This window comes from Bombus affinis, chromosome 1, assembly GCF_024516045.1.
Source record: "Bombus affinis isolate iyBomAffi1 chromosome 1, iyBomAffi1.2, whole genome shotgun sequence".
NCBI lineage: Eukaryota > Metazoa > Arthropoda > Insecta > Hymenoptera > Apidae > Bombus > Bombus affinis.
The window spans coordinates 11,892,897-11,917,811 of NC_066344.1; the positions used below are offsets into that span (position 1 = coordinate 11,892,897).

Consider the following 24,915-nt stretch of genomic DNA (forward strand, 5'->3'; position numbering starts at 1 on the left):
GACGCGAGGTCTCTCAGCTGCTGCTTCTCGCCGGCTCCTTTTTAGATTCTCCGGTCGAGTGGCGGATCGCTAATGATCGTTCGCTGGTTTCACGGCTGCCCGTGCGAGAAGTCGGACGTCGAAGTCGGCGACGCGGAGACGCGAGGAGGGTCGGAAAGGTGCGAAGCGTAAAAAGTTGACGGGAAAATCGCGGGAGAGTTTAATTACCAGAGAAAGAGAGAGAGAGAGAGAGAGAGATGGAGGGAAAGGAGGGCGTAGGTAGCAGCGTGGCGCGCTGCGGATGTCAATCCCAGTTCGTAACGACCGTCGAAGGGATTCCACCGAGTTCGATAACGATCGCTTTGGAGAGTAACGCGCGGGTTTTCAAATGGCGGCGCCGCATGGCTGACGTTCGCGCGTCTTCCATCTTCGTACGATGGTTCGCTCTAATGGCAGGGAGCGCCGGTTAAATAATTACGTGGCGGTTCAGCGTGTCGGTATTTAAATAAGAACGCGTTTACGCAGGCTCGTCTATCTTGCCGATGGCGGCGAACGAAATGACGCGTTAAATATTAACGCGCGAAGGATCGGTGCACGCGCACAAGCCAACGGTTACTCGAAGAGGTTAAGGGGAAGAAAACGAGCAGCGGAAATGGAGATAAGTTAATAACAGTCGGGATCGGGTAAATGGATCGATTTAGAAGGGGCCCGAACACTATACCGGGAAACGCGAACCGCTTTCGATTGATTACAGGAAAATTATTTCGTGTAATGCGTTCGAATGGGCCCGAGTTTGTTTTAATAGAATTAGAAATTGCGCTGCATAGTCGTTTATTATAAAGATCGGTATTTTTTCCTTTTCAAATTAGATGGACGAGTTTTCATTTTGCCGATGTTTTATCGTCTGCTCTTAAGCAGAGCGCGAGTTAAACAAGCTATAAAAGAGAGTCGTAAAAGATTGCAAAAAGTCCAGGTTCTTTTATAACATTTTTAAACCAGCGCAAAAGAAAGCGAAGCGCGCGAGGAAAGTGAACTGTTCGAACAGAAGCAAGTATCGTAAACATTGTTCTTCGATATTGGTCGTTTCTCGTTGTTGGTTTTAGAAGAGAAAGTTCTCGTGTTGTTTGGAACACACGCTTCTATGTGCCGCTTCCTCTTCTAAACGCATCGATTTCAACGTGATACCGCGATCGATGTGATTCGATCGATGGTCGATAAAAATACCCTTCGATTTTAATAGCTAACGTACAACGATTGGGCTTGAATCGTATAATCTTAGATTACTTCAGCTCGTAGCAATTAAAATCAACTGATTTTACAGAAATCCAACTTAAAATATCGTAATCGCCGCTTAATCCAAAGAGTTGCAAGTTAAAAATCTTCGATTCCTTTCATCCTCTTTCTTCGCCGATAATTCCGCTCCATCTGCGGCGAATATTTGTGGTTATCGCTAACTTGCAACTTCAAAATGCTCCATATACAACCGGTTTTCATAGAAATTCAACTTCGTACGTGAATCGTCGCGAATCTGAAGGGTAACAAGAAGACGAAGAGAAGAGCGACGAGAAGTTGTCGCGTCACTAAAGCGAGCAGAGGAGAATTGACGTCTTATTAAGCGACGGATAACGTCGGCTAGTCATTTGGAGCGTCAACAGGCAGGCGAAGGGCATCGCCCGTTATCATCGAGTCGTTCTGATGCCCGAGTGATTCAGCGAATTCCCAGCGTCCCTTTAGAACGGCACCGGTCAACCGATTACACGCCAATCGGATCGATGGATCGCGCTAACTAGATCGCAAGAGGAGGTCGGTGCTATATCGACTTGTAATCGTAGCTACCGCGACAATAGACGATCGAATTCATAGATGAATCGTTGGAAATCATATTATTGCAGCTCGTTTTTATAAGAAAAAATATTGAAATGTAAATTATTGAAACATCTCAACGTATTATATTTTTACGCGCACTCGTCACGCAGCTTTTACTTGGACAACATTTAATTGAACGTACAAATTTTTCTTGACCAACCTCTTAAATTCTTCCAATATCTCGATTTAATCAATCGTTGATGCAGTGCCTGATACGATATATGGAAACGTTGTAACGATACGTACATATGTGTAATCTGCGTTCAAAGATCTTTAATTTGGAGAATCGAAGGTGAAATTTGGTAAATCCGAATCGTAATTCGTAACGAATATTTCATCGTAATTCATCGCAAACATCAACGTAGTGATCTGTTTCTACTTTGATAAATCTAAGGTATAAAAGTAAGATTTGTAAAGTATCAACTTCGAACAAAGCCATCTATCCATTATCTTCAAGTTGTACGCAACGAAAGAGTTAAACGAGGCAGGACTCGAGATCGAGCGCTTCGATAATCGCTGTTACCCCATCGAGTCGATCGTCGCTACAGGGCGAATAAATTAATTTCGCTATCCGCGAGATCAAAGCGCGGGCATGAGGATAATTAATAACCTTACCGCGGCGTGACGACGTGTCGCGCGCATAAAATCGAACCAGAACTCATCGAGCGACTTAGAGACACCATCCTCTTGCGCTCACGCAGGCCGCAACCGGTGCAGTGCGTGGATTTTCTGGATCAAGCCGTTGATCGTCGTGGAAGTCGTCGTTCCGGTGTCGGAGAAAAAGGACCAGAGACAGGTTTTCGTGGAAAAGAAGCGTCGTCTTCTCGCGGCCTCGCTTGGGGATATATCGTTCGCGAAAAGAGGCACTGGAGAAGAGCGCGTACTTGGCGATCTACGAGCCTTATAAAATGCTTACAACCATTCCCGGGTGACGTTAAGTATGATAGTCGGTTTTTGCATCTCCCGGGAACGGCGACGAGCCGGACGTTATTTATTGGCCGATGGTAGTCGCGATTAAAAAGCAAGCAAAGTACTTGTCGCGAGCTCGCGACAGAGTTTTCGAGTCCTTAACGATCGAAACGCGTTATAGTACGAGAAAAGAAGGAGAGGACGCTTCTTGGATGCAACCCTTTTGTGCCGATCAAATGTCCTGGCGTCTTATAGAAGGTGTACAGGAAGGTAGGAAAACTGGGAGGTAGATCGAGACTGAATCCGTGAATGTGTTAGTGCCGTGCGTGTACGATGTACGTACGGAGGGAGAGGAGATAGGTTCGTCGTATAGCTCCTTAAATCAACCCTAGTTGGCCTGTCAACCGAGCGGCGCGCGTTCCCTTTCGCGGCGCACAAATTACCACGCGTTTAATTACCGTCCGATATACGAAGGGGGGCTATTAATCACCACGCCGATAACCCGTAATTTTCCAGCAACGATAAAATCTGTCGCACGACACCGAGTCTCGCGTATGCCGCGACAAACAGCAGCGGCGTATTCGTGACGAGGTATATCTTGCTCTTTCTCCTTGCCCTTTCCCTGTCCACGGGGAAAGAGGATGATCCGTTGTGGAAAGGGAAAAGGAAGGGAAAAAGGAAGAGCGAGCAGGAGGCAGAGGAGGTGGTATAAAAAAGGAGAAAACGCGCGCGGAATACGATCAAAGAGCGATCCTGTTGCTTCCATATAGATTTTTCTCCCTTCCGCGTGTGCTGCACTTTCTCTTCGCGGCGTCCGTGGGCGTATTCGCGGCGGAAAATAGAGCAGCGGAACTCCCCTTTGACGTCTCGGAGGACGAACAGCTGAAGTCGGACGATCGATAGCCTGGAAACGAGAGCGAGATTGAACGTGGTGCAGCGCGACTTAACTGGCTGCCAGTTCCATGACTTTTAACGTTGCTCTTTTTCTCTGTTTTACTTTGATTCGCTGAATTCCCATTGATCGTGAGCAATGGTCGCGAGCAATGGTCATGAACGTTGATTGAGAAGAAACACAAAATCCGGCGATGGGTTTCTCTACCCGTGGCCTATGTAGATACGAACGATTGGCTTCTCTTCGGTAGCCCGTCTGGTTTTTTGGTAGCAGTTTGCCGGAGTCCCACCGCCACCGAACCCAGCTTGCCTGCCCTAAGGCCACTCTTTCCTTCCGAAGGAGGAACGGTGGATGGACGATCGTAGGGATGGATTCGAACTGTTCTCGTTTACGTTCTTCGACCAAACGTAGAGCCCTAGAGATTCTAACCTAGCGACTGCAGAGTAATAACGAAGCAGTTGCCTTTGGTTATTCTTATGCTTGTTGAATAAAATAATTCCTATACGAATAAAATAGCATTTGCGAGGGAACGAATTTATCGACTTATTAGGTATGGCGTGTACATCGTGCAGTGAGTTTCGGTGAAGGTAATTAAGAATGGAAGGGAAAGTTACAGCTGTTTCCAGCTAATTCGACGATGTACGACAACAGGTTGTATAGGAAGGGTTCCCTTTGCGGTGTGGGAGAAACGTGTCTCGATGCGGGCGCCGGAACAAGTTTCTTTGATTTTCGTTTTGCTTGACGAGGTGTCTCGTCGTTTTGTTCGAACCGCTCGACCAGCTGAGTAAGGTTGCCTATAAAATTCCCTCTTCGATGAATATAATTGTCCTTGGGGTTTTAACCATAACCTAACGATATACAAATACCTCGTTCGATTCTATAATTTAACAAATATATATTCAAAGTTCAGTTTGTATAATATGCGAGTTGATTTGAAACTTTCCTCTCGGACCGATGTATATAGAAATTATTTTTGATAGTTTGACATTATCTGTCTCGTGACATGCTGACATTTTGCTATTATAAGGAATTAAATTAATTATTAAAGACCATCATAAGACCAGGAAATCACGATTATATAAACCACGAATATATAAATATTTAATTGCAGAAATAAGAAAGAAAAATTCATATATGCATTTTATATAGTCGTGTGCTTGAATTGATTCGCAAGCGGTTCGTATCCATCGTCGAAGTGGTGGAGCACCCGGTATATGGACAGATCGAGCGGGAGAGAAAGATCAAGCGCTACACCCACGCCCATGTCTCAACCTGTTCTGTTTCTCCCGTCGAGCCGCGGTTACAGGTGCCTCCCCGAGGGCATTCCTGCTGGAATTCTTCACCCATGATCTTCTCCCGGGCCTCCTGCAAATTCTCGTGACGCAGTTGCGTCGCGGCTTACCGACTTCGCTTCAAATCGTCCCCAAACATTCCTCCTCCTCCTTCTTCTTCTTCTTCCTACCCAATATTTATCTTCTCCCTTGCCTTAATATTCTCTGTATTCGTTTCTATTTAGAGATCCATTACACGCTGTATTCTCTTTAGAGATACATTGTCAAAGACACCGAAGGTGCGTCGAATGCGCCACTCGAAGGAATCTAACTAGCCGATTAAGTTTCTCCTCTCTCTAACGTAACACGGTGATCGCGTTGCGTAATCGGTGACGCAAAGCGACGCCCGTGGTGATTTCTTCGAACGCCGACGCGTGTCCAGTCGAATCAGCCTCAAAATGAAATTGGCCGACCATTAAACTATTCTAAATGCCCTTCGACGATATGGTACCGGAGAGGCAGGATATTCCAAGAGAGAAAGGAAGCGCGTGGACGTGTGGCGCGAGCAGACCTCTCGAGTTTCACGAAACTCTGTGTCGTTTCGTGCTTCGATGTCTGCCGAGCAGGCTTCGCGAGCGTGGAATATAATCGTTGGACGCGGAACAGGACCCTTCGGTGTCCCGTGATGGGCAGAGTCGAAAGAAACGCAGACGAGGGAAGGAATAAGAAGAAAACGAAGAAGCAGCAAGCAGGAGGAAATAGGAAGAAATAGAAGACGAAGAAACGGAAAGGGGAAGAGTGGATGGCAGCCACGCACGCCCACACCTCCTCGTCGGGGACCTGTTCTCGGCTTTTACGTTCTGACATCTTTTCACTCCGTTTACGAGTCCCCTTTACGTTTTACGACCGATCATCGGGGCCCTTTCTCTCAGCGAGATTCTACCGACCGTACTCGGCCGAAGCGAAGGGAAAAAGGAGGATCCAGGGAAACAACAAGACGATCATCACGGTAGGAAGAACAGGCACGCCGAAGACCGCCGTGAGACTCGTTATCCGCCGTCGATCTTTCGATGCCCGATACCGAATATCGCGGATATCTTCCTGTGAAATGGAAAATGGAAGTGCATCGATGCTCGATCCTCTGTATAAAGGGAGATCGCGTCGATAGGGAGTACGGCGTGCATCGGCCAGGGCGTATATCTGACCGATGAACTTGAGTGGTCGGATGCGAAAGATAAAAGTATATTACGCTACAATGTAGTCTTATGGAACAAGGTTGTTTGTATGTTATTAATAAGACGGGTGTGATTCATCTTCTTAAACTGCAGTTTACGATCGTACTACAAGCAGACTGTTTGTGATATACCGATGTAAGATGATTTAGTCGAGACGATTCCTTTTAGGAATTAGGGGTTGATCGTGTTTGTTTAATTCGTTCGTTCGATAGTTCCGCTAAATTCGTGCTTTCCTTTCGACAAATTTTAACGAGAATAGTAATCAGAGGAAGAAAGACCTCCTCTTTTCGAAGAGTGTTTAAAGGATACTTTAAAAAACAATTAATTTAGGAAATACTTTTAAACGTTACAGCTACCGATCTCTAACGTTCCTATTCTATATAAAAGCAGTCGGTCAATATTATTTTTAGAACTTCTTGCCACTTGTAACTACTTCTCATAAATAATCTACTAGCTAATTTGCCGCGAATGATATATTACCACGAATACATCATACCCAAATAACTATATAACTAAAGCGATCATACGGAACCCAATAAATATATACAAATTACATTTTAATCAATCGCAAGAACTAAAAATCCGAAACCGGTAATTTCGACAGATTTGATAATTCCGGTCTTAACTAACCGCGCCTGCACCCACATACTTTCGTTAAAATTCTGTACCAAACTTCCAACCTCGATTTTCACACTTGAATTAATCTCACGATCTCATGAACGTCACCCATTCGTCACTCAATCCTTCTACCGGAAAGAAATTCAAGAAGCTTCGCGGAGGCGTAAAGTTGAAGGCCATTCGGCCTCGCCGCGTGTCGCAAGCGTTGGCCGTCGAGTATTTCTGCGTAATTGAAGCGGGCATTGCCGCAAGTTTCCGCGGAGTTGATTTTCCGCGCGCTTAATACTCTGCGAGGCATTCGCACGCCTTCGCCATGAAAGGATTCGTGCCGCGGCGAGAGGAACACGCGTGGTTCAAATCGAATTGAAAGAGCTGCGGGGTAACTGCGCGCGTGTACGCGCTGGAATGTGATAGGCTGGAATCGCTGGAAAGTCTTCGCCGGGACATCTGTGTCGCGGCCTCGCCTTCCGGGAACGCGAATTTCTATTCTATCGATGCGACTAATTGCGCTGGAAAATCGTCATTCCCATCGTCTTCTTCGCACGGTTTTACGCGCCGATGCATGCTTCAGGTTACGCGAGTCGTAAAAGGGCGGCACGTTTCATCCGCATTAGTCACCGGGTATATATTTTACGAATAATCGCCGCAATAAATCGAGATTGGAAATTTCAACGATCCACGTTCCCTGTTTAATTTATTGGAGGTAATTTAGGTAATCGACGCGGCTCAAGCTGTTTCAGTTTATGGAAAGAATGGTAAAGAGGCAGGTTACTTACGACCTATAGAGTTACGAGTTTTCTCTAGTTTTTCATCGGAATCTTGTTGTACGTAGGTTGCTGTATCGTTCGAGTATCGATGCGACATACAAAGAAGAAGGTGTTTGTAGTCGAATGGAAGATATAAAATATGCGGAGGAGCCACTTCTTTTATTACAATACTTGATCGCTTGCGCGGTATTTCTTGTCGATCGAAAGCCAATGTCTAAATATTGGCTTTACGAGAATGACGATCCAGTGAGGCGAAAAATCTCTTTGTGTTTCAAAGTTATTTACTTTGCAGATAACGGTATAGGCTTAAAAAGACTTTGTGAATGGTCCTTTACAGTCGTTAAGAGAAGATTAGCGCATATGAAAGTAACTATTTTAACGAATAACGTAGTTTCTCTTTTCTGTGATAGAAAAAAACGACACAGGCGTACGACAATAATAGAAATGACAAATGACAGTGTATTGTACGTAAACTTATCTTTCTCATTGTTCGTTAATTTCATAGCTAGACTTTCCGAGAACCTAATTTCGTAGAATAGTCGATAAACATCCTGGATATCACGATCACAATGATTTCGTGGTGATCAATTATTTCGCCATAGACGGGTTGCAGTGGACGCGCGGCAGGCGATATTACAAGTTTTATGGCGTCCCTGGACGGGTCCCCTGTAACTTCTCTCCAGTCAGAGACGGAAAGTCGCCTACACCGAAAAACGGGGGGGTTCAGCTCGATTCGTCGTTTGTACACGTTGATTCATGCGCTCGCAGCGTCTGTCTCTCTCGCGCGCCATTTAAATTTCAAATAGTCCGCTGGATACACCTCTCGACTTGCACGTGGTTTTATGACAAAGTGCCGTTGTCGCATCGAACAAGACGAGTCCTCTGGTCCGTGCATGGTTCCATTAAAATAAACACACCGCAGAAGGAACTGTAAGCGGCGTGGGAACTTTCGCTTACTCGTCGTAATCACATTCATCTTTAATTATCTTCCATTCGTCGGAACGAAATTTTAACGTTTTTGAAGACGTAAATTTTTGTATATCGAATCCACGTATAACAATGAGACATAATTTCTATTATTTGAACCGATAGTTATACAACCTATACGAAGTCTAGGTTTTGCACCGTTGAATTATTAAATTATTATCAACAAAGTTAGAAATTATCGATATTAATGAATTTTTCTCGTATGACAGTAACAAATTTAATGAGAAAACAAATAAATCTGGTTACCTGATTCGACATAAGATTGTAAAATTGTAAAATCCAAGCCTATAACCTATAATCTGCAACTTGCAAATCGACTAATATTATTTGTTGCTAAGTTATCGGGTAAGAGGGTCTAATTACACGAATTCTTATCCTTCGACAAGTTTCGATCGACTTAGTCAACTACGCTTGAACGACCTGGCGATCGACGAGCTCCCCTTTCAACGGTGTCTTCCAATTTTAATGAATATGCGAAAAATCGTTCGAGGCGAGAGATCGAACGTCATCGTTCACAGCGACACGTGCGGCGTCCCGTCTATTCGATCGCGCAGCCACGCTCGATTCGCGCCATCGATGCCATCTCGGTAAGCGAAATCGATCGATCGCGCGATCGTCTCACCTTTTATTTAATGGCTACACGAAGCTCAATGACGGGCGGTCAACCTGTACCGTGTCGGCGAAAAAAAAGCGCGGACGCATTAATCGTGATTTATTGCGACCGCGACACGAGTCTTCGCGAACGGTGGACGTCGCGTTCTGTTTTTCGTTACATAGGTCGATATCGACCTGTTGGCCTATCGAAAGCTCCACTGTCCTGCTGTTCTCTTGTCGCGTCCCTGGTTCGTCGCATCCATTCGGTAAGCAAGAAACTACAAGCGCAAAAGGCGTAGTTCTTCTCCGTCTTGTCCGAGACTCTGGACTAATGACGCGGATCCTTTGAACGCGCGTAATGGCGAATCGTCGGGCGGATAACCGCGAGATAAGGTCGCGTAAGCGTAGCGCGTGCATGCCGGAGATCCGCGTTCGCGTCCGGCACTAAAAGGATGATTCACGAAATTACGCGGTGTCGAGAGCGATCTCATAAGCAATCGGAAATGAGCGCGCCGCGGAGGCTGTAATTTAACAATATCCGAGATTACAGGGAAGGAAAAGAGAAGTAAGAGTGGCGTGGTTTTCGTTGTTTCAGGACGAGGTGGGAGGCAGTACGGTGGTAGCCGAGGGTGTAGTAGGCGGCATAAAGGGCCCAGGCGGCGGGTGCCGCGCATCCTCGATGACGATGGCCGAGAGCGCCGTGGAGGACGCTGCAGCCGCGCCCCCGGGTCCGGCCAAGCCGCCACCGCCCTCCTGTACCAACAATAACACCCTAGCGGCGACTGCGAACCGGAACCATCGGAACCTCCGCAGAAGGAAACGACTCGACCAGGTCTTGGACATTCTGCAACACCGGAGTTCGCCGTCGGAGGGTGAAGTATTGAAGTTCGAGGGAAGCGTACCAGCATCCGAAGAGGAAGAGGACGTGTTTGGTTCGCCCAGGTCGACCTCGAGATCAGCCACGGATCCACCGTCCGGTATCAGTTTGCTACCCCTGAGGCTGAAGAGCGAGGAGCCCGTGACGTCTACCGAGGAAGAGTCGAACGCGAACGAGACCAACACCACCGACCAACAACAGCAGAATCATCATCCTCATCATCCGCACTATCACTCGCATCATCATCGTCACCGGCACAGGCATCACCACAGAAACAGCAACGCCAATCACCTGTACGATCAGCTTCACCCGCCTCATCAGAGATCCTCGGTGCCCAAGTATGCGGGATGCACCTGCGTTCAGTGTTCCCAATCGACCACCCCTCCGATGGTGCTACCCTCGCCGACATCCCCGTTGACTCCTCTCACACCGCTCACTCCGTTAACTCCGCTCACTCTACCGCCGTTGACGCCAGGATCCCTATCGTCGTACAGTTTCGAGCACTACATGCACACCAAGTACCTGCCGGATATCTTCAGAGGACGCAGTCACTCGGACTCGGACCTGGTGCCAGGATGGGACCAGAAGCCGCCGCTCTCGACCTCGTCCGTCTTCTTCAACCATCCGTTAAGGAGTGGTTTCTTGGAGAGCGATACGACCAGTCCTCAAGAGTCGCCGTTGGATCTTTCGATGAAGAGTCTAATGGCGTCAGCCGCGGCGGCAGTTTCCGGTAGACCGCCGGCTCTTCAGTTACTCCCACCGGGGATCGTATCGAGGGGCTCGGTGAGCGTTCCAGTAGTAAAAGGCGACGTGGCGTCGCCGACGACGAAGGAGAGCGTCGCCGTGAGGTACAACCTCGAGGTATCTCCCGTGGTGGAGGAGATGCCGCCCGGGGCGGACGTGGCGTACGTTTGTCCGGTCTGCGGGCAAATGTTCAGTTTGCACGATCGTCTCGCCAAACACATGGCCTCGAGGCATCGCAGACAAGGTCCTCAGGACGCGTCCGCGAAGGCGTACCTCTGCGACGTATGCAAGAGGAGTTTCGCCAGGTCGGACATGCTCACCAGACACATGAGACTGCACACGGGCGTCAAACCGTACACGTGCAAGGTTTGCGGCCAGGTATTCAGCAGGTCGGATCACCTGAGTACTCATCAGAGGACGCACACAGGCGAGAAACCATACAAGTGTCCGCAATGCGCGTACGCCGCCTGTCGCAGAGACATGATCACCAGGCACTTGAGGACTCACGCCAGATTTCCCGACGTTCAGACGCCTAAGAGCGAACCTGGCCTTCTTGCTGGCGAGGATAGCCCCACGTTTGCGCAAGAACTAGCCTCCCCTTCGGCAACGATCAAGGCCGAATGACGACGACCAGGTGGATGACCGCCGCGTTTCCCGCCCGTGATTCCAAACGGATTTCGAGAAGGTGAGCGACCTGCTTCGACGAACGGTTTCGGCGCCGAAGTTGCAAGGTCTCGACAGAGACGATGACAAGACACGAGGATCGCAGAGGACAACGACGGAAGGCAAGATCGATTCGTCTGGGTGGAATTGGCCCAACGATCAACGAGATTCTACGATTCGGTTAGAATTAAGAAAATTTTTCGTTGTTTAGGAATTTTGCTATTTTCCTAACATTTCGCATAAAATCGTCGTTATTGTATAACGAAATACATAGCGTTATCGGTCTTGAAATTTTACGCGTTTTTTAACAGTATTATATGATATTCGTCTTTCCCGTTGTTTCTCCTAGAAACTCGTGCGACGTTCATCTTCCGGAGTCCTTTGTTGTTCATCGAAGACTTGGCTGTTCGGAGATCATTTCGGAAATGACTGTCGTCTCGCGTGAAATATTCGTTTTGTATCTGGAAATTTAACAGACTGTCAAATGATTCTTCTATTCGCGTAAAATAGATCGATTCTTTTCCATATTGCAAACTCTTTTTATTTATTTCCTATTTTCTGTTGATCCGCGAGAGTATCGTTCATCGTTGGAATTTCTCCGAACAACCGATCACTGTTAAACGATGGTTAGTCTCTCTCAGTCGATATTCTTGCGTACGAAACGGAAACGATTTGAAAGCATTCCCGCGGGAATTGCGTGTTTGCTGACGCATATCCGCGCTTCGAAGATTCGAAATTCGAAACATGACGCGCGAAAGCTTCATAGCTTGTTCAAGATACTCGCGATCTTCTTGCGATGTCAATCTTCTATCGAAGTGTATCGTTGTTTCGCGAGATACTCGTTCGTCGACCTCGTCTCGCGAGGAAGGAGACGAAAAGAGGAGAAACATGTGCCAAATTTTCACGGTCGACCCGTTGTTAAGCCTCGTTCACATGGTTACATATCGGTCGAGTTGAGTACGTTGAAGAAAAGATCGTTGGTGATGTTCGTTATCTTTATAGGAAAGGAACACTTATCTCTTTCTGAATCTGGTACCATAATCATTTCATGCTCGTTTCCCTTTTAGTTGGACTATAAATTAATTATTTAAACTGTCGATTATTTTAAACTATTTTTTTATAAAATGGTTTTAAAATAAAACTAAGTGGGTCGTAACGATTCTTTCAGAAGTCCAACGCGCATGAAAATAGATTCGATGTTTCAAGGAAAGCTGGTGAAAGTAATATTTATTCGTCAACAACGATCTTTCCAAAACTCAAACGTTGTTACTCAAAAACGAAATCCTCAATTGAGACATTTGGTTGTTGAGAAAAGAACTGTTAGCTATTATAACGACTATTAAAACAGGAAAGAGAGAGAGAGGGAGAGAGTATGTGTGTGTGTGTGCGTGTTGCTTTATTGGGTGTTCTGAACTTCCTGTCGACAGCGTCGTGTTATATATTTATCGAAAATTCGTTTGTTACTCGCGAAAACAGCGTGAAAAGGAAAGGCAGTCGAGCGCTTTTGGAGGCTGCCTTTCGAGAAGATTTTAGTCTCGAGAAGAGAGAAGGGACGCAGATGGATCCGCTAGACGCGACGATTTTCCTTCGTGTGCAAAGGAAAATGAAAGAAACGAAATAAAAACTAAGAGAAAGAAAACGAACGTAACCGTACCTGCAGAAAGAAAGAAACTTAAAGCATAATAAAAGCGTTTAGATGTAACGTTAATTAGTGGGTAACGTTAATATTATTCTTGCGTTTTATTATTATTATTATTATTATTATTATTATTATTATTATTATTATTATTATTATTATTATTGCTATGGATATTATTATTATTATTATTATTATTATTATTATTAATGTTATTATTATTATTAACATCATTCTCATATTATAAACTGTTCGGAGTGAGAATGTTGCGAAAAACGTGCGTAAGAAAGAGAGGAAGTTATTTTTTTATACGAGGAAACTTTGCGAAAGGGTCGCGAGAGAGGTAAAGGAAAAGGAACACCGAGCGCGGGCTACGAGTTATCTAACTGTAAATTTATTTAGTATCGAAATTTGCAAAAATTCAAGAAGGAACTTAAAAAGTATATTCTCCTGTTTAAGGGAAGGACTAGTCCCCTGTCGGAGTTCTCTTCCAAAGTGGCGCTCTCTCGCGAAGCAGGTGGGCGAAACGCCTTTAACTATTTCGCGTTTCCGGTCCACGGTGACCAATTCATTAACTAGTGTATTTCGTCGAAACGCGGTCTGAATTCGACCGTTCGGGATTTTGCGGCGCGGACGATCCCTCGAAAAAAATACTCACTGGTACGACTGGCGGATTGCGTTCTCGCGATCGCGACAAAGATGACAAACGTGTACTCGACTATCGAACCCTTTGTCGACAGACGCTTTAATTGAAAGTTTGTTAGAATTTCCGAAAAAAGAAAATTTCTATTAAAATTGAAAAGAAATACGCGGCAATCGGAAATAATTAAAGAATTAAAATCACAAAACGAGTCGTAAATAATCTTGTCGCGAATATCAAATGTGATAGAGATGTGTCGAAAAAGCGTCGACGACACAGTGTGTTCGCGTATAACGTATCATCGGAGACTACACGCGGTGTCAGCTATATACTTCAACCTTGCTCAACCTCGACCGTTTCGCCTTTTTCCTTGCCATAACTCGGCCGCTGTCCAGTGTGTCTCCCGTTCGTGACCACAGTAAAACGGGCAGTGACGAATATCGCGAGTCACGCCCTGTGTAAACACGCACGATGCTCATCCGTATTAACACACGCGACCACGCATGATATTGCATAGATATGTGTATATATATATATATATATGTATATATAAAATATATATACACGCTCATAGACACAGAGACAGAATACAATATTGTACATCCATAGACGCGTTGTTCAGGAAATACACGGTGGTAAGGTGCGCGTAGTTGAAAGACGCGCGCACGCGCAGGTACGTATAGCTGTATTTTTGTATACCGATGTTTTTTCTAATTAGTCTACCGTTTTAAGCGTTTCGAGAAGGAACGGAACGTGTAATTAGCCGTTAAGGGGAAACTGTCGCTCTCTGCTTGCCATTTTAACTTGCCTCTGTCGATCGAACGATTACTCGGAAGGTGGCTTGTCGGAGTGACAAGAGAAGGATACACGAGGGAGAGACCTCGAGGCGGAAGGTTTCGTTTGATGGGCCTCGACGTTTTCTTCGCAGAGATTGTTCGTATTTCGAAACATTGAAATTACGACGTTTTGTAAATTCAGAAACTTATGTTTTGATATCGCGAGAAATTGTGCAGTTTGTTTTTGTTATTTTTTATTTCCTATTTTTCTTTTTTTTTTTTAATGCTATTTTGTCGTTTTTTTTCCATAATTACTTTCTTTACTTTTCTTTTTTTCGATATGAAATCACAAGGATAAATTTGGATGACATAAATTGGAACGAAATGGTTGTCCGATCTGTTAAATTTTCGTTGTGTCGAAACTTCCGATTCGATATCTGACCTTCGCGCGATTCAGCCTTAAACCTGAGAGAATCTCTCGCGCAACGAGCCCTTTTTCGCTTGATGAGACGTATGTAGATTGAAACGAAACGATATAGAAGGGACATAATTGTATAGTAAAAGAAAGACAAAAGAATAAAAAAGATGCGACACGTTCGTCGTGTCTGCAGGCAATTAAGCGATCGCCGTGCCAGACAACCTGTTCTTGTAATTATTAACACTCATTTAGCCATTCGTATGATTATAATTATTTCTATTATTATTATTATTATTATTATTAATAATTATTATATTATTATTATTAATTATTATTAATTATTATGCCTAGTTACGTTGTTAAGTGATTAATCATGTTTAATGCTTCTATTATTTATTTTGTTATCCTATTCGCAAATCAAGCTTCCTATTTTTCGTCCTATTCTTACATTCTTCCTATCCTTTTTCCCTTGTTTCTCGTTTCATCGAAAAATCCTGTCCGATTCTCGTTGTTTTCAGGGTGAAGAAGAGCGCTCGGTTTCAGTTACAAACATCCGTCGCATTTATAAGCTCGTATTCCAGCTTCTTCTCCGCCCTTCCGCGTCATTTCCTTTTCTGCACATTCTGCGCAAAAGAAGTAAATGGCAAGGAACGACGAGAACGGTCTTTCCCGCGATGATTTTTACGGTTCCGTGACATTCTGTTTACGTTTTGTATAACGACGAACAAGAGATTCGACAAAAGAAAAAGGAACAAAAACAAAAAAAAGGATAAAAATAAAGCGCTCACAAGGGTTTCTGTAAATTATTGCCGACGACGATTGTGTATGTTAATTTATAAATTATGTTGTGTTTACGAATCGTGCCAGAATGGAAAAAAAATATAATTTTTCAACGAACTGCCACGCGCGTTTTCATTCAGTCTATCACGAATCATTCCAATGTATTCCCCAATTTTTCCTTCTTTATTTTCATCTCTCTTTTTTTTATCTTAGGTCTTTCCATTCGATTCTTTTTTTTTTATTTATTTTCCTTTTATTCGTGGATTTATTTAATCCGAAAATTATCACGAAAACGGTGCCGTGCCTTCATCGTTGTAGCGTTCCGAAGGAGATTGAGGTGTCGCCGAGCTTCGTCGAATCATAGAATACATATCATCTTTTAAGGCTGAAGATACACGGTAAAAACTTACGTAGAAGATGAAATATTTTTTCATGGTCGGTGAAATAATACAGGAAAAACTTAGCAACTGTATCTGTCTATCACTTGCGTACGATCAGTAACGCAAAACGCAAAAACGAATCGACGATTGAATGTCTTCACGGCCTTTTTTTAAAGGAAAGGGCTCGAACGGATTTTGCGATATTCCCTTTGTACCCGTTTCTACGATCACGAGTCGATAATCCTTGTATCTGTACATCGAACAACAAACTGAATCTGTATGTTGCTGCACTCTTACGATGAAAATATATATACACGTTAATTGTTTCTACATTGACTGTGATTTATCAACGAACTTCACCAAACTTCATTAGCTTTCACGAGTTGCTGCGAATACGCGCGTAAGTAAAACTTGTTAATTCATTTCACATCATAACTATATCAGTGCAATTGTAAAACTAAACGTCATTGGAAAATCGTAATATTGTATCGGTATGATTATTGGATTAAAATTGTTCAACAAACCAATCATATTTCGAAAAATAAAAATCTTTCTATTTATAAAAAAAAGATACAAATTCCAAATAATTACATACCTATCGTTAATAAATCAATCGCACGATTTTCTTAAAATAACGCCAGTAGATGTAGTAAAAAAAAGACATGCTTCGAATTACAATTGCAAAAGAAATAACAAAAGGAGAATGAAAGGAAGCGAAATAAATCCAACCACAATCGGTGAAGGAAGAATACAAGAGGCGAATTGTTAGCCGGATAAAATTTCGTTCGACAACGTGCTGACTCGATACATTTACCGAGGTGGACGCACGATGAAAATAAAACGACGCGCGGATGTTCTTGGCTCGAAAATATTATTCCGCTGCGTTTTCGATGATTAATTCTCGCAATACACGCGATCGGCAGGTAGTATGTTCTCTGTACGCCGCGAACATCCGTGGCCGTGATTCGCGTGTACGCGCCACGGGACCGAACAGCATCACGAGATCACCGAGTGCCGCGCAGCCGTTTATTTTCTCCGCGCCCAACTCTCCAATGACCCGAAATCGAAGCCGAGAGAGAAAGGCAGGGGCGCGAGTAACCACGTTGAAATTCGTTAGAGGAACACGTTTTTTTTTTCTTATGGGAACCGGGAATACGTTACTCAAGCGGTTGATACTCGAGTGGTCCATCTCATATAATCATCTGACGAAATACACGCTAATAGTATCCGGTCCTTCAACGAATCTGTTACGGTGGTGGATTCAATTTGTGTCTTTTCTATTTAATGAGACGGTATAGCCTTGCTCATTTGTACGAGGGTACGAATAAAATATACGTAGTTTGTAGAAAAAGTAGATAAATGTCAAACGTATCTGAATCAGTAAATCGGACTTCATTTATTTCAATTAGTAAGAGAATCCATGAAATTTGGTGGTGATAGGATCGAACAAGGTGCTGTGTGACATAAATTTAAAGAGTGGAAGATTTGTAAATTTACATTGTAAGAAATTTGAATATTCGAATATTTGAAAATTTGGAAGCGTGTAAGTAAATTTAACGCTACACTGATTCCACTTTCAACAAGAGAAATCTCACCGTACGTGTCCAAAATATTCTTACGAGTTTATCTCCGCCCGATCGCAGAGTGCATTTCGTTCACCTTTCGACCTGAGTGTTTAAATCTCGCCGGTAGATTACACGTTTAATTATGGGATCGATTACGCCGCCGCGAGATATCTCGATCGATAACCCGAGCCTCGACTTCTCGTTCATCAAAGCGGCTTTCTGTTCTCGTTAAATCAAGACCATGACTTCCGACAGAAACCGCGATTGCTCTATTTGATCAATAGCAACGTTCAACGGTTGTCCGAATCTCGTTTAAAAACACCAAGCAAGAGCGATGGATAGCAAATGGAGTGATTATTGCTTGAAAGTGCAGTCTCACCTATCGCGATCAACTCGAACGCGCCATCCATTGACGTTTATTCTAATCTCCATGAAAAACCTTTCCTACTTGCGATCGATATTCAGCTTGTGAAAACCAAGTAAAGATAAATGACGAATCTCTATTGAACACGTTGATTACTCTCATATTGTGCGCGATAAAGAACTTAGATATCAGGTATCGGGCTATTATACAATACAATGACAGCTATCAACGGTGGATCGTTAAAAGAAAATACAAGAAAAGTAATGAAATTGTTCAAACGAGCGTACGAAGCAAAAGAAAAACGGAGCTTCCGTTGTACAACTTCACAGTACATATCGTCGGTTCTATTTCTACGTATGCCTACGTAAAAATACAAATCAGCCAAGTACGAAATTAAGAAATTGTAGCATCTTTGTACAACGATGTAAGACAATGTCGAAGCCATAATGAACATGTCACAAAAGACAAATACGTACTACGTAAGATTCGAGTAACTTGAGCGCTGACTGCTGTAACGATATATGTACGTACTATAATAGCATACTTACGTCCAACAAAGCGCTAAATTGCACTCTAACGATTTTTACATACATTGAATCTCATGTCTTGAAGTCTTCCACAAAGCAAAATATAATAAGTGCGAAATGAATGCGAAACCTTTGATGAAAAAATTAACAAAATAATATAATAATAATAATAATAAAAAATGTAATAAAATAAATAGAAAATAACGAACGATAATAATACAAGTAACAGTAATAAAGATAAAAAGAACTGTGAGCAAAAGGAAGTGAAGAAAGGGTGTAACCAGGGTGTACGTATCCGGAATAAAAAAAAGAACAGCGCAGCAGCCTCGAGGATGCTCGAAATTTTACGAAAAGCAACACAGGTGACGGTGGCATTAAGGGATGTACAAGGTTGTTATCGCGTGAACGCATAATAACGTTCGGCTTGATTTACGTTACGCCCGGGATTTCTGGTGGATATCTCATTATACCGCGTATTATATGCACGCTCGGCTCAAGGTGTACGTGAGATAGGTGTGTACATTGTACACGCATATCGGCGCGCTCGTATCCTGTTCGCCGGCCGATCGATAGCCCGGATAAGTGGTAATGGAATAATCGACGTTCCGTGTAAAGGATATTCGGATAATCAGGCATCCCGATGCGCCATATCTCCATAGCAATATCCGGTGACACAGTTTTTCAAATATTCGCACACTATCGGCGGGAATCACCGCGCGACCGGTCGACCGTCCCGCGAACCGGTTACCGGAAGAGGGAGAAACTTGTAATTGGATTAACGGACCATTGTCAGTCTTATCTTAATCGCCTTTTATGCGTTACGCGTTGTTTACGACTGGAAATTGCTGATCGACATTTCGTACAGCTAACGATCAAGTCGTAGATACTAACGATTTTACGATACGACGTTTTGTTACTCCTCCGTTAGCTTTAGAAGAAAATTCTATGCTCTTAATTCTACGCCTCGTACGCTTCTTTTAAAGCAAAAAGAATTTTCATTCTTGAAAATTGTGAAATATTTCCATCGTTATTTCAGTGAATATCCTTTGCCGATATCAGTATCTTCTTTTTGTTAATTTTGTTATTCTTCGATTTTGATCATCGACGTTTCGATTTTAAGGTGGAATATTCTTCGAAAAATCTCTGACATCGTGCTTCACATATGATTCTTGGTGTGGTTGATATAAAAATAAAACAAATCGTCTTTAAACAGTCATTCGTCGTTGTAATATTTCGTTTGATATATGCTGGTGCTCCAGCCTGCAAGTTTATGAAGATTCGGTTACGGATTTGCGCGTGCCTTTCTTGCTTTCGGTATTTTGATATCGTTATTAGATGCGGCGAAGAAGAAGAGGATCTAGCTATCTTAGAAAAGAACGTGACAATATTACGATGTTCGAGGGAGTGCGAGACGACGTCGCCTTGGAAAAGTGCTGACGATCCGGGTCATCCACCTCCAATCTTTCCTCAGCAGAATCTTACGGTAGGTAATATACATCTCTTCTTTGCACCATATTAATATCTTTTTATCGCCAACTACTTTTTCTATCATACTCTGCAATATTCTAAAGATTACTGTAATTTTTAACACGGCTAATAAATGAAATGAAATTTTACTTTTCTTGTATCAAGATTTTTATCCTTAAATAACTATGTTCCTCATAATACCGTATTTCTTGCAGACTATTTAAACAGCTAATAAATAAATGAAAGTTTTTTATATCATTTTTTCTATCATTCTACCCTTCGTCATCTTTCTGATAGTATATTATAAACATTTTAAATTTTGTTATAACGTATACCACGACTAAAAGATGAAACTAAAATTTAATTTCCTTGAGTATCCAACTTTTCGATCAAATCTATACCGAATTCTTCGTCATCTTGCAAACTTGAATATAATTGTATCAAAGACCGGAAATCTGAAGTCATCTCGCAATTTATCATATCAGCATGTCATTTGACTCCCAAAGAAGCAACTTAGCAAGCCACAGAGCAAACTAAACATCGGAACAGAGTCAAAGAGAATATAGAAGCCAGTTAGACATGAAAACTTTCGACATAGCAAAGCGTTGACAGACTGTTGTGAACACTTCGAATAAAATCACCGATTCACCAGTTGTCTTCCCTTAAACCCACGAACATAATTAAACTAAGAATCATAATTAACGATACAAGAACCGAACAAAACGAACACCCACCAATATATCAATCGCTCTTCGATGTATCAAAATTCTATATCACACGACGAAACAATCAGAACTATGAAAGCTGTTATCGCGAAGCGTAACAACGAGATAGCCAATTCGCGGGATCGCGGCCAGCTCGTTTCAGCCCCACGTTCCGTATCGGCATTTAATCCGCGATCTTTTCAATCTTCGTGACTCGAAAGACGGGAATACACGGTGAAGGAACGAAAGACAAAGAACGAAAGCACGAGGATGGTCGGTCAGGATGAATCGATGGAAAGGAGAAGAAAAAGGGGAAAGACCAAAAGGGGGCAGACCAGGTGGGGGTTTGGGAGGGGAAGGTGGTCGCGATAAAAAGTTGGACCGGTCCACGGCGTAGAAAGGCGAGCGTGGCGTGGGTGGAACGAGGACCAGTGACAAGTACGATCAGCCGGTTCACCGAGCTGATCGAGGGAAGAAGAGGAAGAAAAAGAGCGTGAGCCAGTGACGGCGGCGGCAGCGACGACGTCGGTGGAGGCGGGGGTCGATGCAGGGGAAGAGACGCGCGGGGGAGGAAAAAAAGAGCGAAGAGAAGTCGGCGAAGTTGCTCGAAGCCGCGTCGACCGGCAGCGCTTATAATTTCTAATGGGCACCGGTGTATTTTTTGCAGCGGGCCCGGAACGGTCCGCAATAATTTATATCCGCGGGGACAGCGTCGCGCGTGCGTCGGCGTGCATACGAGAAAAAGCGAGAAAACGACGGGGACGGCTCGCGGGAATCGCGCCACGCCGCCGTTGATCGTGCCACGCCGCGACAGAACTCGCTGGCTATCCGTCCACACGCTTTTGGAATTGAAAATTGTTACAGGCAATGGAGAATCTTAGGCTTTCGCGAGAAAGTTTGTATGAGTTTGCATAGCTGTTACATAGTTAAGTCCAATTTCACGCTATATGAGATAAATATGTCCTTTGATATATTCAACAACTTCATTTGATAGAAATATATCATCATGTTGTATATACGTCATTGACCACGAACATACGCGTATCGTCGCTCTAGTTTTCGACTGGTTCTATAATCTAGCTGCGCTAGTTTGCAAACTGAGTTTACGAAGTTTAATATGATTATGCGAAGTTAGGACTTGAAAGAACCGAATATTTGTTGCTTTCTAAGTAGAATTATCATCGTATTATCGTAAATTTGTATTCCATATATCAACGAGACATATGCGAATTGGTCAATTACAATTTTTTGAAAGACAATTTGTGCGAGTACATCCAAATTATGACGAGCTTCCACGGATATCGAGTATCAAGTAAAGTAGAAATAGAATTTCGAATGTTAATACCACGAAGGCTTAATTTTTTCGTACAACGTTCGTTCTACAGAGATTTAATTTTTTTATACAACTGCTCGCAAAAACGGACTCTGTTTCGGCATAAAATCTTCCACGAGAGTCATGGCAAAACGCGTGACTAAGAATAATTCCAGACGCCCGATGCATGCAGCATCGATTCCACGCGAGTCTCTGGAAAGCCAGAACCCCATTGAATACGCGAGCCCAATGAATTGTCATTCATGACAAACGGAGGACAGAGTAAAGGCGCGCGGCGTGGACGCGGCAACCAGCACGGTTCACCATAGAAGCTCGGTATGTCGCGGTGGCCATGAGGACACGGCGTTATGCGGCATCTCGAGGCAATAGATCACCTGGTCGGCGTAATCGGCGAGGAACGACCGTTCGACTGTCGACGACCCGACGTCCGGAGGATACTAATTCCTCCAGCAGCCTTCCGACAGCGGACCGAGCGGCGATTCACGGTCGTTCGAGTACCTCGTTTCCTCTTCCCATCTCGAAACGCTAATTGCTGTGACTTGGATTCCGAGCGATTGTTTCGGTGATCTGCGTACGGTACTGTGTGCATAGTATGCTGTGTAGCATTGTGTTATAAGAGAACCGTATTGATAGAACAGGTTTCTAACATTCGCATACTATTCATAACATTCTTTATACCATTTCGGAACTGAAGAAAATTAATGTTTTATTATTTTCTTTGCGTTTGTCGTCTTTCTGTCTTTGTTCAATTTAAAAAATTTAGTCGGTAGCAGCCCGTATAATATTAATTTACTTAAGAGATAAAAGACATCGGCAATTTCAAAGTATCTCGGTATATCTTGAAAAACGAAAAGATGCAGGATCTTTGGATAAAAGAAGACAAAATATTTGGTGTAAAGAATGACAGGAAGCCAACGTAGGATATTACCTCCGAGACAGAAAGCGAGATCTTGTGAAAAATAGGTGAGAACTTCAATAGCACAAAATTGAAAATTCGTAGATTTGGGTATTTGCAAATCTGTGGATTTTTGTTAAACGATATTGATGGTAGAAATCCCAAAAGCCGCACATCGAAAGTTCACAACAAAATCGTGAACCTACAATGTCTCAATACAAAGACACCCAATGGGACTCGACGACGATCAATCCGCGATCTTTCACTTATCAACAAACCAGCGGCAAGAATTCGTTTTTCACCCAGTCGCCTGACGTGGGACGATTGCACAGTGTGCATTGCACGCGCACACACACCGCTTTCTTGCGTCTAGCTTCGTTATATGAAATCTCGTGTGCGCTCGCAGGACACGTTCGTCCTGGCTCCTCGAGCGCGTTCTTTCCGCGTCGAGATTTACTGCGTCATCCTGCGCAGACGGCAGCTGTCCGTGGAATGTCGATTGCTGGTATCGATCGAGCGCACGCGAAATCACGAAGAAAATCTACGTGGAAAAACTAACATTCATCAGCCGGAACGCGGTCGATGGCGTGGCGTGGGCGAATTTATCGGGGACCAACGACTGGTTGCTGGACTCCGTTCGACGATCCGCGCCTTTTATAGACGGATGAAAAAAGAGTTCGTGAAACTTTAACGGGAATTTTAACTATTTAAACGGTCAAGGAAAATTGATTCGATTAATCGACTGATGGAATGCTATTTGCGAATTATTTTGGGAGACGTTGAAAGCGTTTTTAAACGAACGGTAAGACTGCAACTGAAATTAAATGACGTGTTATTAGCGGCAGGACGTATCTCATTTAGTACAGAGACAAACATTTATGAATAATGCAAAGTTCTTACAACTGGAGAGCTTGCTTCCATAGTTTTGATATTCTTCATATTTGTTTTCAGTATTTTATTTTCGACTTCTCTTCTATTATATTCTATCTTTGCTTCACACGGGAAACAAACTGATTACGGCAGAACTCCGTTTATATGAATTTTCCGATAAACGGGTGGTTTATGCAATGTAGAGCTTCACCAATTACTACTAACTATCTTTTGTTCGCATAATAGAAGTTTACCTTCAGATAAGTAACTTCAACTGGCTGGAGTTTATTTAATCAGCAACTAACATTTCGTTTCAATGAATAGAGTTTGATGAATAGAAAATGTGGCTTCATCGTATCTCCACGAAGAATAATCGCAAATATATTGTCACAATAAAATCCATAAATCACGAAAACTAGAATTAATCAGTTTAGCTTCCGAGTATCTCATCTCTGTTGCTATTCTCCTTACGAACGCGTTACATCTACCCATAGCCGTAATAAAGCCATTACCACTTATCCATGCGAATCAACCGAAGCCAAATCTAACGCAATAGCTCCAATAAGCCAATCTCCAAATAAACCTCTTACAGCGATCAATTCCGGAACAATGCTTCGTTAAAATCGCTAACATTCCTTGACACAGCCGATAAACAAACATCTCGTACACGCGCTAGACAAAGCACGTGTTTCGTGCCGCATAAACCTCGATTGACGCGCCACCCGAAAAGGAAACTGCCCTGTATTAACGCGACGTACGATCGTGTGGGCGTAGTCATAGATCGTATCGCGAATCGATCGCCAGTCGCCTTATAGTAAGTTTCACGTCACAGCGAGTACCAGCGTCCCGTGCTACGCCGACACCGGCGAAAAACTCGCTTGTATCTGTCCGACTAGGAAGCGGACGGGATAGCCGATCGGCCGCTATCGGCGGACAGGCTTTTTCGCATTTCGCCGCTTGTAGAACAATGATCTTATCGGTCGAGTGGCTGGCGGTCGCGTGGCGTGCACCAGGCGTGTACCGGATCCGCCACCCGGTTCAAACTTTTCCAAAACAGGCATCGAGCCACGGCTGCTTCGGCTTGACGATTTTTTATCGCGTGGGCGTCGTAGATACGATCTCGACAATGATCACGTGCCTATATGTCGTAGGTTTGTC

At 43.7% G+C, this 24,915-nt stretch overlaps 1 protein-coding gene across 4 annotated transcripts in view; it reads left to right on the forward strand.

Moving 5' to 3' along the window:
* Positions 1–16,362, forward strand: part of LOC126920674 (E3 SUMO-protein ligase EGR2) — a 69,565-nt gene extending 53,203 nt beyond the window's left edge. For all 4 annotated transcript variants that reach the window (XM_050731386.1, XM_050731404.1, XM_050731395.1 and 1 more), the window contains exon 2: positions 9,714–16,362. In XM_050731386.1, coding sequence (XP_050587343.1) covers positions 9,714–11,363 — 1,650 coding nt within the window. In that variant the 3' untranslated portion in view covers positions 11,364–16,362. The remainder of the gene's footprint in view (positions 1–9,713) is intronic.
* Positions 16,363–24,915: the final 8,553 nt, after the last annotated feature.